Source organism: Narcine bancroftii, chromosome 1 (assembly GCF_036971445.1).
Source record: "Narcine bancroftii isolate sNarBan1 chromosome 1, sNarBan1.hap1, whole genome shotgun sequence".
NCBI classification, from domain to species: domain Eukaryota; kingdom Metazoa; phylum Chordata; class Chondrichthyes; order Torpediniformes; family Narcinidae; genus Narcine; species Narcine bancroftii.
In genome coordinates, this window is record NC_091469.1 from 62,415,861 (window position 1) to 62,429,939 (window position 14,079).

The 14,079-nt window shown below is 46.2% G+C and overlaps 1 protein-coding gene across 3 annotated transcripts in view; it reads left to right on the forward strand.

Annotated features, from left to right (window-relative positions):
* Positions 1–246: 246 nt before the first annotated feature.
* The window catches only part of lyrm7 (LYR motif containing 7), an 80,046-nt gene continuing 66,213 nt past the window's right edge, over positions 247–14,079 (forward strand). The window contains exons 1-2 of one of the 3 annotated variants that reach the window (XM_069928174.1): positions 247–2,764; positions 5,780–5,852. In XM_069928174.1, coding sequence (XP_069784275.1) covers positions 2,747–2,764; positions 5,780–5,852 — 91 coding nt within the window. In that variant the 5' untranslated portion in view covers positions 247–2,746. Of the gene's footprint in view, positions 2,765–2,784; positions 2,874–5,779; positions 5,853–14,079 lie in introns of those variants that run through there. The other 2 variants (XM_069928180.1, XM_069928170.1) reach the window with 2 other exon arrangements.

Genomic DNA, 14,079 nt, shown 5'->3' on the forward strand with positions numbered 1-14,079 from the left:
CACTCTCTGAGTAAAGAGGTTCCCCCTCATGTTACTTCTAAACTTTTGCCACTTAACTCGTGACCTCTTGGTTCAATTTCTCCTTCTCTCAATGGAGAAAAGCCTATCCATATCAACTCTATCCCTCTCATAATCTTAAGTACCTCTATCAAATCCCCTCTCGATCTTTGATGCTCCAAGGAATAAGGACCTAATTTGCTCAATCTTTCTTTGTAATCTAGATTCTGAAACCCAGGTAATATTTTTGTATATCTCTGCACTCTCTCTACCTTGTTGATATCCTTCCTATAATTCGGTGACCAGGGTATGGAAAAATGTCAAAAGTTCCCATACTGGTTTAATATAAGACTGAAGATACAAGAGCCTACAGATTTGACATTTAAAAAATAACATTAGTTGGAAGACAAGACCCAAAGGGTTTTGACCCAAAATGTTGACAATTACCCTGCCTTGATGCTGCTCGATTGGTTCCTACAGCAGATTGTTTTTTTTTGTCTGGTGTTATTTAAACTTGCTTTTCTGGAGGCTGGATTAACATTGCTTCTGCCAGAGTATCATGCAGGCAGCTTTCGTTTTTAAAAATAAACTTTATTCACAATAATATATAGCATGATGGAATGGCAGGACTGACTCGTTGGGCCTGGTGGCCTAATTCCATTCCTAAGCTTTGGGAGTGCAAACCCTTAGTGTAATATTCCTATATATATATATTTAATTACTGTACATCAGTGTTTTTCAAACTTTTTCTTTCCACTCACACACCACCTTAAGTAATCCCTATGCCATAGGTGCTCGGTGATTAGTAAGGGATTGATTAAGGTGGTATGTGAGAAGGAAGGGAAGGTTGAGAACCACTACTCGAGACCCATTTGTAGCTGAAATATTTTGCTTGAGAAAAATTGTCATTGGCCCATTTCCTTTGGAGTTATGAAACCATGCACATAATGAGTCAATTAGGTACAATTGGAACAGTGATTTTCAAACTTTTCCTTTCCATTCACATCACACCTTAAGCAATCCCTTACTAATCACAGAGCACTTATGGCATAGGGATTACTTAAGGTGTGATGTAAGTGGAAAGAAAAAGTTTGAAAACCACTGCTGTACATAATAGTGTTAACCATTAATTATGTCACATATCAATGTTTCCCACTGGGATTACTTCCCCCTTCAGTTGTTTGAGGGCCTTTCTGACCAGACTTCGAAGGAGCCTTAACTGGTTCTTCCCCAAAAGCCTTTGTAATGGCTTTATCCAGGCTGAACTCTCCCATGCAATCCGGAAGGCAAAGCCAGAGTACACACAGAAGATCCACGGACAGCTGTGGAACACCAGCAAAGTGAGGCACATATGGCAAGGAATCAAGACTATAGCAGACCCCAAGACAGCACGGTTGGTGTAGTGGTCAGTGCAATGTCTTTACAGCACCAGCGATCAGGACTAGACTAGGGTTCAAATTCTATGCTATCTGTAAGGAGTTTATACATTCTCCCCATGTCTGCGTGGATTTTCTCTGGTGGCTCCGGTTTCCTCCCACCGTTCAACATGTACCAGGAGGGTAGGTTAATGGGGTGTACGGCCGAAATAGCCTGTTATTGTCTAAATTTTTTTAAAAAGACAACCTTTGAGTTGAAGATGACACCTCGCTTCCAGACACTGGTTTGATGAGAAGAACAGGATAATGCCAAAGAAAGCTCATGATACTTGATCAATGGGCCCCCTGCATAGCTGCAGTCAAAGTGAGGAGAACCTATCCAAGCTGAACCTACACAAGGTGACGGGACCAAACAACATATCTGGTCGGGTACTGAAGGACTGCTGCAAAAACCAATTGACGGAGGTCTTTATGAACATCTTCAACATCTCACTGGAGCAGTCCATCTTCCTGCAGAGTTCAAGACAGCCACCAACATCCCAGGTGTGAATTATAAGCCTCAATGACAGTGCCACAGACCTCCACCATTAAGAAATGCTTTGTGCATCTCTAGATGGAACGCATCAAAGCACACCTCCCAGAGACACTGGACCCATTTCAATTTACCTATAGAAAAATTCATCCCATAGATGATGCTATAGCCTTGTCTTTTCACTCCATCCTGACCCACCGGGAGAATGACACCTCATACGCCAGGCTGCTGTTCATTGACGTTAGCTCGACGTTTCATATGATCACTCCCTAGAGGCTGGCGGAGAACCTGTCCTTGCTGGGACTCAACACCCCTATCTATCTGGATTCTGGACCTCCTGACAGAAAGACCACAGTCTATCTGGGTCGGTAGCAGAATATCGAGCACCGTCATGCTGAGCACTGGCAGGGCTGTGTGCTCAGCCCACGACTGAGGCCCGTGCTTTGAACTGAGGACTGGCAAATGCTTTTTTGCCGGGTTGTACTTGTGGCATCAGATGGCAATAAGCTTGCTCAAACTTGTAACAGTCCCTGCACGGTTGTTTCATCGATGTGATGTTTTTTTATTGCTATATGACTCGAATTACCCGGATAGCACGCACAACAAAGCTTTTCACAGTGACAATAAACAATTCTTTTCAATGCAGTGAGCATAGCTCTTGGTGCAGGTCTTGCAGGCGGAATTGCGATTTTGACAAGGCTGTGCCGAAGTTTGTCCCTCGGCGGCGCTTATCCTGAGGAAGATTTTTGTCGCCTGGCTCGGTCAGGGGGCGGGAGAAGCGGAGCGGGCATGCGCACTGCTGCCTCATCCCCGCCTCTCCTGGAGTTCGGCGGCGTAGACCATGGACTCGCGTGCCAAGGTGAGCCCCGGGAGCAGGTGTGCGAGCCCGGATGACGTGGCGTGACCACTCTGCAGGTTGCATGCCATTGACATTTTGTCTTGGGTGGCACTCCGCGTCAACCGGCAAGGTGACTTGAAAAGGCAAGGTTGCAACAATCTACCAATGGATTTTTGAGTACCAAATTGCACCAGAGTGGTGGGTGATTCGCCCCTTCCATCTTGATCTGTTCAATTAGGATTGTTTCAGCGCTGGAGAGCAATCAGAACGATTGTGACCGGTTGGGCTTTAAAATCTCACCTTGCAGTTTCACTGGAGTCGCTCGTTAAACCAATTGCTCCACCAACATAAATAGCTTGCATGCAACCTCGTTCTTTCCAAATCATGCTTCTAATGCCGTTCGATCGCGTATTTTGACTTGGCAACCTCTTCCGCTTGTCCTGTTCGCCCCGTCCCCCGTTACAGACAGATCGTGCCGGATCATGATCTTTGTACCACTCCAGTGGTGATGACAGGCCTTCGGGGTGTTTTGCAATGAAGTGGGTCCTTTTATTCTGGAAAATGTTACGTTTCTCTACTCTTTTAGAACTCAGGCCAGTGGAATGTTGCTCCTGGCTTGCTTATTTATTGTGAGGTGTGTCGCCCCATTCAAGGAAAGACAACTTCTGACATGCTCTCTGTTGTCAAAAAGTTCAGGAAGAAACTCGACTTAAAAGTGGGTTTGAATAACCAACGGGAAATAATAATGTCATTAAAAGTTAAGAGTAAATTATTTGATTTGCTCTTATTAGGGATGGTCATGTTCAAGGAGTATAGATAATTATTGGCACATACTAGAAATGGTTTCATTTCCCAAAGGGATGCAAATAGACAATATCATCGTGCAATCATGACTGAACATCCCTATGTATGAAAGATTTCAGATTGATTGTCGGATTACATACATGACATCACAGACGACCCTGAGATTTTTTTCTGTGTACCAAGCAGAATTACCACTTAGTGGCAGTGCAAGAAAACACTGTTGCAATGTTCACATGTAAACAAATAAAGAGTGTACTGTGATGCCCTGGGCTGTGTCCACTACCTTTTTTTCAGGGCTTTACTTTCAGGGGTATTGTGTCCTCATACCAGACTGTGATGCAGCTGTGGTGCACACTTAACACCACACTTCTGTAGAAGATTGCCAGGGTTTCTGGTGTCATACCAAACCTCCACAAACTCCTGAGGAAACAGAGGTGCTGACGTCCTTTCTTCACAATACCATTGTTGTGTTGGGTTCAGGAAAGATCCTCTGAGATAGTGACTCACAAGAACTTAAATTTGCTCATCCTTTCCACCTCTGATTTTCCCCCTATCAGAGGTGGAGATTACTGGATCATACACCTCTGGTTTTCCCTTCCTGACGTCAATAAATAGCTCCTTGGTTTTGGTAACATTGAGTGGGAGGTTGCTGTTGTTGGGCCATTCATCAAGTTTTCAATCTCCCTCATGTATGTTAATTTTTCTTTTAATTAGACATACAGCACAGTAACAGGCCATTTTGGCCCATAAGTCCGTGGCACCCAATTTACACCCAATTAACCAACACCCGTGGTACATTTTGAATGGTGGGACGAAACTGGAGCCCATGGGGAAAGCCCAAGCAGACACAGGGAGGACGTACAAACTCCTTACGAACAGCGCAGGATTAGAACCCTGCTCCCGGTCGCTGGTGCTGTAAAGGCATTGCACTAACTGCTGTCCAGGTGTTCTTGTGCTTTGTGTAGAGCCAGTGAGATGACATCTGCTATAGACCTGTTGCTACGGCAGGCGAATTGGAATGGATCCATATCGCCATGCAGACAGGAGCTGATATGCTTCAACACCAACCTTTCAAAGCACTTCATCCCTGTGGATGTAAGTGCCACTGGTTAATAGTCATTTAGACAGGTCACCACACTTTTCTTGGGCGCTGGTACAATTGGCGCCTGTTTGAAACAGGTGAGTACCACACCCTGCCGGAGTGAGATGTTGAAGATATCCATGAATAGATTGGCAAGTTGGTCAGCACATATTTTTAATCCTCAGCAGGGTACTCCATCCAAACCAGATGCTTTCCTCGGTTTCACTCCCCTGACGGCAGCCCGCACGTCATCCTCAGATACAGACAGGAGAGGATCATCAGGGGACATAGGATGGCACATTCTTCTTATAGTCAAATAGGGCATGGAAGGCACTGAGTTCATCTGGGAGTGAGGCTTTGCCATCTCCAACTGCACCAGATATGGGTTTGTAGCAGGTTATGTCATTTAGACCTTGACACAACTGTGGGGTATCCTTCATCCAGGAAATGGCTTTCTGAGGATTGTCATTTGTGAAGATAAATGTGCTCAGGACATCACTCTGAGAAACTCCTGCAGTGATGTGCAAAATATTCAAGCGTTTGTTCCCAGCAACCATGTGAAAATTATGACTCTATCAGTGGAGTGTTTCTTGATGTTTATTGACTTCTGTTGTACAAGGTCAACTTGATGCCATATTTGGTCAAGCAATCTATGTTTCGACCAAGGTGATAATGAAGTCTGAGGCAAAATGGTTTATTGGTGAGTGGCATATCATGACATGGGTGACAGCATATTCCATTACTTTGGTGGAAGGATTACAAGTTTTTTTTTTAAATCATACATTTTTTTTTGGCAGCTAAGCATTTGGAACGTGAGCATTCCCCATCCTTAAATGTCATCAAAGGTGATTCTGAGCCAGCTGAACTATGGCAATCTTAGTGAAGTTGCTCTCAGACCCCTTTTGGTGTGAGTTCCAGGATTTAAATCCAACAGCAGATAAAGAATGGCAATATATTCATAAATCAGGATGATGGGTGGCATGGAGGAGAATACATAGTTAGTGGTATGTAGCTAGTCTTTGTTTGATGGGAAATAATTACACACAGTGTCATTGAATGCCACAGGTAAGTGGTTCTGCAGCACAACAGATTATCTTTGACTGATCCTCTCCTCACTTGAATTCATCTTTCTTATCCTTTTGCTTTGGAAGGTATTACAACTTTTTAAGGCTTTGCATAGAACAAGAAAAGATGTGTTCAAAGGTGACAATCAAGCATTAGAAGGTAAGCTAAATTATTATTGAGTTATGAAGCAACAGTGATTTTTTAAAAGTAAATATATAGCAAAATATGATGCGTTATGATTAGCAAAGCAGTTAGAGCAAAAGTTAATTGCAATGCCAGTGCCCCAGGTTTGAATCCACAATTGTCTGTATGGAGACCTTAGTCAATACGAATCTTCACCTCCTCATTGATGATCGACTTAAGCACACTTCTAGGATATTTGAGTCGCCCACTGCTCTACTCCCTCTGTGTGGCTAGGCACTATTCAAATGCTATTTACACATTTGATGATGATACCACGGTGGTTGGCAGAGACACAGATGGCAATGAGGAAGTGTACATGAGGGAGATAGATCAGCTAGTTAAGTGGTGTCATAAGAACCTTGCACTCAATGTTAGCAAAGCCAAGGAGCTAATTGTACACTTCAGGAAGGGGAAACCAGGAGAACAAGAACTAGTCCACACCAAGATGTCAGCAGTTGAAAGGGTTAAGAGCTTCAAGTTGTTGGATGTCAACATCTCTGGTTGCATCACTGACTGGTTGCATCACTGACTGGTATGGAGGTGTCAATGCACAAGACATCACAGGCATCAGTCAGAACTTGGCCAGCGACATCACAGGCATCAGTCTCCACTCCATCGAGAACATCTACAAGAGGTGGTGTTTTAAGAAAGCAGCATCTATCCTCAAGGATCCTCACCACCTAGCCTATGCCCTCTTCACACTGCTACCATTGGGAAAGAGGTACAGGAGCCTGAAGGTGAACACCTAATGGTGCAAGAGCAGTCCTTCACTTCTGCCATCAAATTTCTGAATGGTTAATGTACCACAGATATTCCTCACTTTCTCTTATTTTTGCACAAATAAATTCTGATTCTGAGTTTGTACATTCTCCCCCATAACCATGTGGGATTCCTCCAGTTTCCTCCCATCTTCTAAAGACAGTTCAAGGTTGGTAGGTTTATTGGTCTCATGAGTGTAATTGGGTGGCACAGACTTGTGGGCTGGAAGAACCTGTTACTGTGCTGTACCTCTAAATAAACAAGATCTGATAGCTCAGTGGTTAGAGCACTGGCCTTGTAAACCAGGGGTTGCTGGCTTGTTCCTCACTGGGGCTTCATCTCTGTGAGGGGCGCTGGACAAAGTTGCGACTCTCTGTCTTCCTTACGGTAGACAAAAGTTAAAGAATTTCATGTATGCTACATTCTAATTGTAGTATTACGTGTCAATAATGGAACCTTTATCCTCTAGGATATAAAATTTCAGAGCTTTCTCATGCCTTGGTTTTAAGTGGTCAGTCCGGAGACTATTAGCCTATCATATCTTGCATCCCCATTGTAACTTGTTTTACTGTTTATCAATCCAGCATAAATTTTCATTGTAAATGCTAATCCCTGAGGCATTCCTCCAGTTATAGCTTTTCCACTTGAATGTTCATGCTTTTGCCCAATAAAACACAATGCTGCCTCCACAGGCATTAATGTGCTATTATCACTGCATATATGAACCCTGAACTATTACCGGCCTTGTCTATAATACTTGGTTTAATGAAGTGAATTAATGACAGTAACGGAATAAGAAATAAAAGGAATCCAGGAGGAATGAGAGACAGAGAGAGGAGGTGGATGATTGAATTAATTAGAAATCAGGTGGAATAAAGGTAAGAGGGACTGAGGAAAGAGAATATGTTTCAAATAAAAAGTCAGACATTGATTGTGTACAAGCAGTGAAAATAGCAAATTGGAAATATTTTACGCAAAGTAGAAAAAAAATTAAGTGACCTATATTGTTTATATTTTTTGTATCCAAATCTTTCACAATTTAGGATGGTTTTTAGCATCAGTCTTTGTGTAATTATAGTCATGTGTTATCTTGAGTATCCTGGAGGAGATGCATGTGGAGATTAAATGGATTTGTGCTTGTTATAAGCTTCCATTTTATTTATATTATAGGTTAACACAGGCTGGGTGGTGATATGGCTGTATGTGCTGGTTGGCCGCTCTTCGGGGGTCCCCCTACCTTAGCTCCTCCCTTGATCCTTCCCATGTGACTCCTTGCCATAAAGGTCATTTACCTAGCCTAGACCCAGGCCACCAGTCTCTTGCTATCGTTCCCCTCAGCCTTCTGTCTGCATCATTATTGGGCTACCGATAGCGCCCAACAATTTATTAAACAAGATTTTAGAACTCTGGTTATGGAGAAATTGCTGCGCCCTGAAAGGCTCGAAGTAGACCCCCAAGTCCCGGGTGCATCGGTACTCTTCATGCAGTGGGTGAACTGTTTCAATAATTTTCTCGACGCCGCTGCGGAGATGGTCGACTCGGACAAGAAGAAGCTCAAGATCCTTCAAACACGAGTCGGCCAGAAGGCCTACCTGACTATCTTAGGCTGTGCGATCTACACTGACACGATGGCTGAGCTGTGGGCGCTCTATAAACTCAAGGTGAATTCAATTTACTCCTGTTACCTGCTGGTGACCCGGAAACAACAGCCTGGTTTGTCTGCCGAAGAGTTTGTCCAGTCCTTGGTCACACTGGGAAAAGACTGTTTGGGGGATCTCACGGGACAGGCACGATATCACTGAACCAGTGCATGGAAGAACTGATCAGATCAGAGACGCCTTTGTGTCGGGGTTGAGGTCGGACTACATCCAGCAAAGACTCCTCGAGGAGGACCCACTCTTTCTCAAAAAGGCCATTGAACTGGTCAGAACTTTGGACTCGGCCCAGCGCCAGGTGGTATCGATAGCAGGCAGAAGCAGGCCAACTATGTATGTTCCACCACGAGGGTTATCGGTCTGGGATTCAGCATTGGGAATCAGCGACCTGACCGCGGCTGCAATCATGCCGACCGCACCATTGAGGTGCAACTTCTGCGGGCAGGCCAGGCACGCGAGGCACCTCTGCCCCGCGAAAGGAGTGATGTGCTCGGGTTGTAGTAAGAGGGACCACTATCAAAGGGTCTGCAGGTCCCGATCGCAGCCAGTGAGCAGTGCAACGTGCGTTCCTGAAGGGCTTCTGGCACTGACTGCGTGCATGGTGAGGGGAGCGCCATCTTACCGGCCACCCCTTCCAGCCTCAGTACCTCAGACTACTGCACTAGTGATGTCACTTCTGGTCACCTCGACTCCACTTCCGGCTTCTTCTTCATCCGATGCTGCGTGGTCAACATGGAGGTCGCCATCTTGGGCGAGGCTCCACGACGACGATGAAGAAACGCCACTCCTCGCTTCAGTGACACTAAATTAAGCTAGTTCTCACCCAATCTCAAACTCAATGATGCAGATCGAGGTGAAAGGACATAAAATTAACTGTCTTTTTGATAGCGGCAGTATGGAAAGCTTCATACACCCTGATATGGTCCAGAGACTCTCCCTCCCAGTCCAACCCATGACCAGAATGGTTTCAATGGCGGCCAGGAACCATTAGACAAGTATTCGGGGGTTCTGTGTAGCATTGCTGATGGTGGGGGGGGATTGTTATAACAACTTTGTTTTACTTGTCATGCCCTGCCTCTGAGCGCTGATCCTCCTAGGCTTTGACTTTCAGAGTTAGTTTAGGAGCGTGACGATGGTGTTTGGAGGCCCCCAATCGCTGTCAACTGTTTGCAGCCCTCGGCATTCAGATGACCATCTCCGACCAAGTGGCCGGCCCCTGTTACCGTCCTGTGGCCCCAACACCCAATCCCCAGCACCTTCTAGCAGTATGGGCACTCAGTCCTCGGCACCGTCCAGCGGTCCCAGCACTCGGTCCCCGGCTACGACCTGCGGCCTCACCACCTTAAGGATGACCCCTCCATCGTGTTCACAAACCTCACCCCGGATTGCAAACCTATTGCCACCCAAGAGTCGGCGCTATAGTTCGGAGGATATGCAATTTATCCGGGCTGAGGTTCAGCGACTCCTGCTGGAGGAGATCATAGCCCCCTAGCAACAATCCCTAGAGAGCACAGGTCCTCATGGTCAGAGGGGCAGGAAACCCCCTGATGGTAATTGACTATAGTCAAACCATCAACCACTTCACCCAGCTGGATGCATACCCCACCCCCCCCCCCATCCCGTATAGCCGATTTGCTCAATAAGGTCGATAAATGTAGAATTTTTTCAACCATTGACGTCAAGTTGGCTTACCACCAACTTCCCCTTCGTCCAAGCGATTGAATCTAAACTAGATTCAAAGCCGACGGGAAACTTTTCCACTTCCTGTGGGTACCCTTTGGCGTTACTAATGGTGTTTCTGCTTCCCAGAGAGTAATGGACCAGATAGTGGAGGAACACGGGCTGACGGCAACGTTACCCTACCTCGACAATGTCACCATCTGCAACCATGATCAGCAGGACCATGATGCAAACCTCGCCAAGTTTTTGCCTACGCCCAAGTTACTTAACTTGACGTACAACAAGGACAAGTGCTTGTTCAACATGGAGTGCCTGGCCCTTCTTGGATGAGTCGTGGCACATGGCGTCATTGCTCCCAACCTTGACCGCATGGACCACTTCTAGAACTCCCTGTCCCAAGGACCCTGAAGGCGCTGAAACGATGACTAGGACTGTTCCCATACTACGTGCAGCGGGTGCCCCACTATGCCGATAAGGCCCATCCCCTAATTCGGTCAACCACATTTCCACTAACGGCAGATGCCCAAGCTGCTTTTAATCAAATCCGTGAAGATATCCCTAAGGCCACAATGTATGCCGTGAATGAGTCCGTCCCCTTCCAGGTGGAAAGCGATGCCTCCGACTTCGCGCTGGCCGCCACAGTAAACCAGGCAGGCAGGCTGGTAGAATTTTTTTCCTGTACCCTTCACGGCCCCGAACTCCGGCATTCCTCCATCAAGAAGGAGACACAGGCAATCGTTGAGGCAGTGTTGACTGATCAGAGGGCAATGGCCTTCATGTTCAGTGCCAAACAACAGAGTAAAATCAAGAACAACAAGATTCTGAGGTGGAGAATTGAGTTATCCACCTACAATGATGACATCTTGTACTAGCCGTGTAAGCGCAATGATCCCCCGGATGCCCTATCCTGAGGGACGTGCGCTAGTGCGCATCTCAACCAGCTCCAGGTCCTGCACAGCAGTGTGTGCCACCCTGGAGTCACAAGGCTCTATCACTTTATTAGGTCAAGGAACCTCCCATACTCTATCGAGGATGTCTGGTCCTCAACCAGATGCTGCCAAATCTGCGCTGAGTCTAAGCCTCAGTTCTACTGGCCAGAGAAGGTACACCTCATCAAGGCCACCCACCCTTTTGAACGACTCAGTGTCGTTTTCAGGGGCCCCCTCCCTACACAAATAGGAATGCCTACTTCCTGACGGTGGTGGATGAATTTTCCAGGTTCCCCTTTGCAATTCCCTGCCCAGATATGACCTCAACCATGGTCATCACGGCCCTGAGCAGTATTTTCACTCTGTTCAGGTACCCCAATTTTATTCATAGTGACCGGGGGACCTCATTCATGAGTGAGGAGCTGTGTCAGTACTTCCTGACCAGAGGCATAGCCACCAGCAGGACCACCTGGAGTCATTGCTCCTGACCTTGACTGCATGCGACCACTTCTAGAACTCCCTGTACCGAGCACTCTGAAGGCGCTGAAACGATGACTAGGGCTGTTCTCATACTATGCGCAGTGGGTGCCCAACTATGCCGAAAAGGCCCATCCCCTAATTTGGTCAACCACATTTCCACTAACGGCGGAGGCCCAAGCTGCTTTTAATCAAATCCATGGAGACATTGCTAAGGCATTACCCTAGAGGTAATGGCCAGGTGGAAAGGGAGAATGGCACTGTCTGGAAGGCAGTGCTCCTAGCCCTCAGGTCCAAATATTTACCAGTGTCCCACTGGCAGGAGGTTTTTCCAGAAGCCCTCCATGCTATCCGGTCGTAACTCTGCACCACAATTAGCACCACAACTAACACCACCCCGCATGAACGCCTCTTTGCTTTCCCTAGGAGGTCGGCGAATGGTTCTTCCATCCCTCCCTGGCTGACATCCCCAGGGCCAGTTCTCCTTAAGAAGCATGTCAGATGCCATAAGACGGATCCACTGGTTGAAGCGGTTCACCTCATTCATGCCAACCCCCAGTATGCATTTGTGAGGTATCCAGACGGCGACGAGGACACGGTACCCTTACGAGACCTGGCAAGGCCCGGAGACCCCAAGACTGCCTTGCTGTCTGCTGTCTACACTACGGACCCGATGGTGCCACACCCAAACTCAGCCCTGCAGCCGGACGTCCAGGCACCTACCCCTCCTGCAGCGGCGGAGGACCCCCCCAGCACTTCAGAAGTCCACTGCCAGCACTCCAACCCTCACAGTTCCGGCAGCGGACACTCCCCCTCGGCCCCCTCTTTGGAGGAACGCCATACTGAAATGTCAGTTCCCTGGCAGTCTGGCAGACAGAGGAGGCTGCCTGTGCGGTTCAACCTCCAACCAGGGGTGGGGGGGGTGGGGCGCATCTGCTTCCTCAGCCAGTTTTGTTGATTGTTAAATGTTATTGTTTTTGCTGTTGTATTGCCTCCGGGTTTTGTTTATTACCGGTGGGTTCTTTTTAAAAAAAGTGGGGGTGATATGGCTGTATGTACTGGCTGGCCCGCCCTCCGGGGGTCCCCCTACCTTAGCTCCTCCTTTGATCCTTCCCATGTGATCCCTGGCCATAAAGGTCGAGACCCCTCTCCTTCCCACTCATTTTCCTTGCCTAGACCCGGGCCAGCAGTCTCTTGCTTAATGAAGCCTATTGTTCCCCTCAGTCTTCTGTCTGCATCATTATTGGGGCTACTGATAGCGCTCAACAGGCTGAAAATCTTTCATGCCAAAACCTTTTTACAGCAAAACTCTCCACAGCTTGTGCTCTCAGACAACATGGCACCATCAGGTCCAAATCATCAACAACGTTATGGTTTTGGGAGAACAAAAGAACAATGGTTGTTATTCCAGGACACTTGAAGAGAGTGATGAGGAAGACAAGATCGGACATTTACAGGCCATAAGATTATGTCTCATGTGTTGGGGAAATTGAAACATAAAACAGATTTTAGTATTGATCAAGCAAGTTATGTGATTGAAACACTGGAAGAAGCAAGGTTGATTTAATAAGTAACCAGAGATCTGAAAGACGGAAATGAAGTAACTCTTGTTTCTCCTTGTCAGGGGAAATTAGTGACCTACTGTGACAATTGTAGTGGTCATTTTTGATTTACCCACATCTGGGTAAAGGAAACCAGATCATTCATGTATTTGGATCGTGAACATACTGATGGTCATTTCATCTAACCCTTGCCTGGGGTCGTGGAAGTCACAAGTGTCATTTCCCGTACACAAGGAAGAGGGGAGTTGTATGAAAGAACGCATCTCTGGAAGCAGGGATTTGTGAATTTTGAGAAATCTGATGACTCAATGTCTCACCTACTTCATAATTACTTCTGAACATCAGTTTCTAAGTTCAAAGTTTCAACACAGGATTTCTAAGGCTGAACTTTGACTTGACTTCTCAGAATTGTTTGGGTAATCCACATATACACATACACATTTGTGCATAGTTGGGATTAAATTTAGATTTAAGTAAGTTAAATATTTTGGGGTTTTTTTTAAAAAACACTGTCTTGGTGAATTTCTATGTTGCTGGTCTATGATATCGGCTGGCTGGGTCCCGACCATTAAAGGAAGATGCTACATTTAGAAACTATTATTCTTAACAAGAAAGGTCAAGATTGGAGATTATTAATCACAATTACTTATTGATCCTTCCTCATTGACCATTGTTTTGCCTAGAGAGGAAATGCACTTCAAAATTATCATCATGTGGGCTGCAGAGCCTGGAGAACAAAAGAAGAGTTAGATAGTCCCCGACTTACAACCGCAGTGGGGACCGAATGAATGGTTGTAACTCGGGTTAAGTTTGATTTGCTCCACCGTGCATGCCCAAGATTATGCAACTTTCAACAAATGAACCTTTAAAGGGGACCTCGGGCTGCTGATGGTTCCATGCTTCTTTACTACATAATAGACCATTTGGCTGATTCTGGAAGCAATCTCCTTTCCCTGCATTATACGTTCACATATGCCCATTTGATTTGCTGTACCACATGCATAATTCTTCCACCAGCCAAGTATGCTTTGGATACTTAGCAGATGTCAGACATGGGGGAGAAAATTCATGCCATCACTAGGAGAGCATGCATGTTCCACATCACATCATAAATCAGAATGGAACTCAGCTAACTGGACAA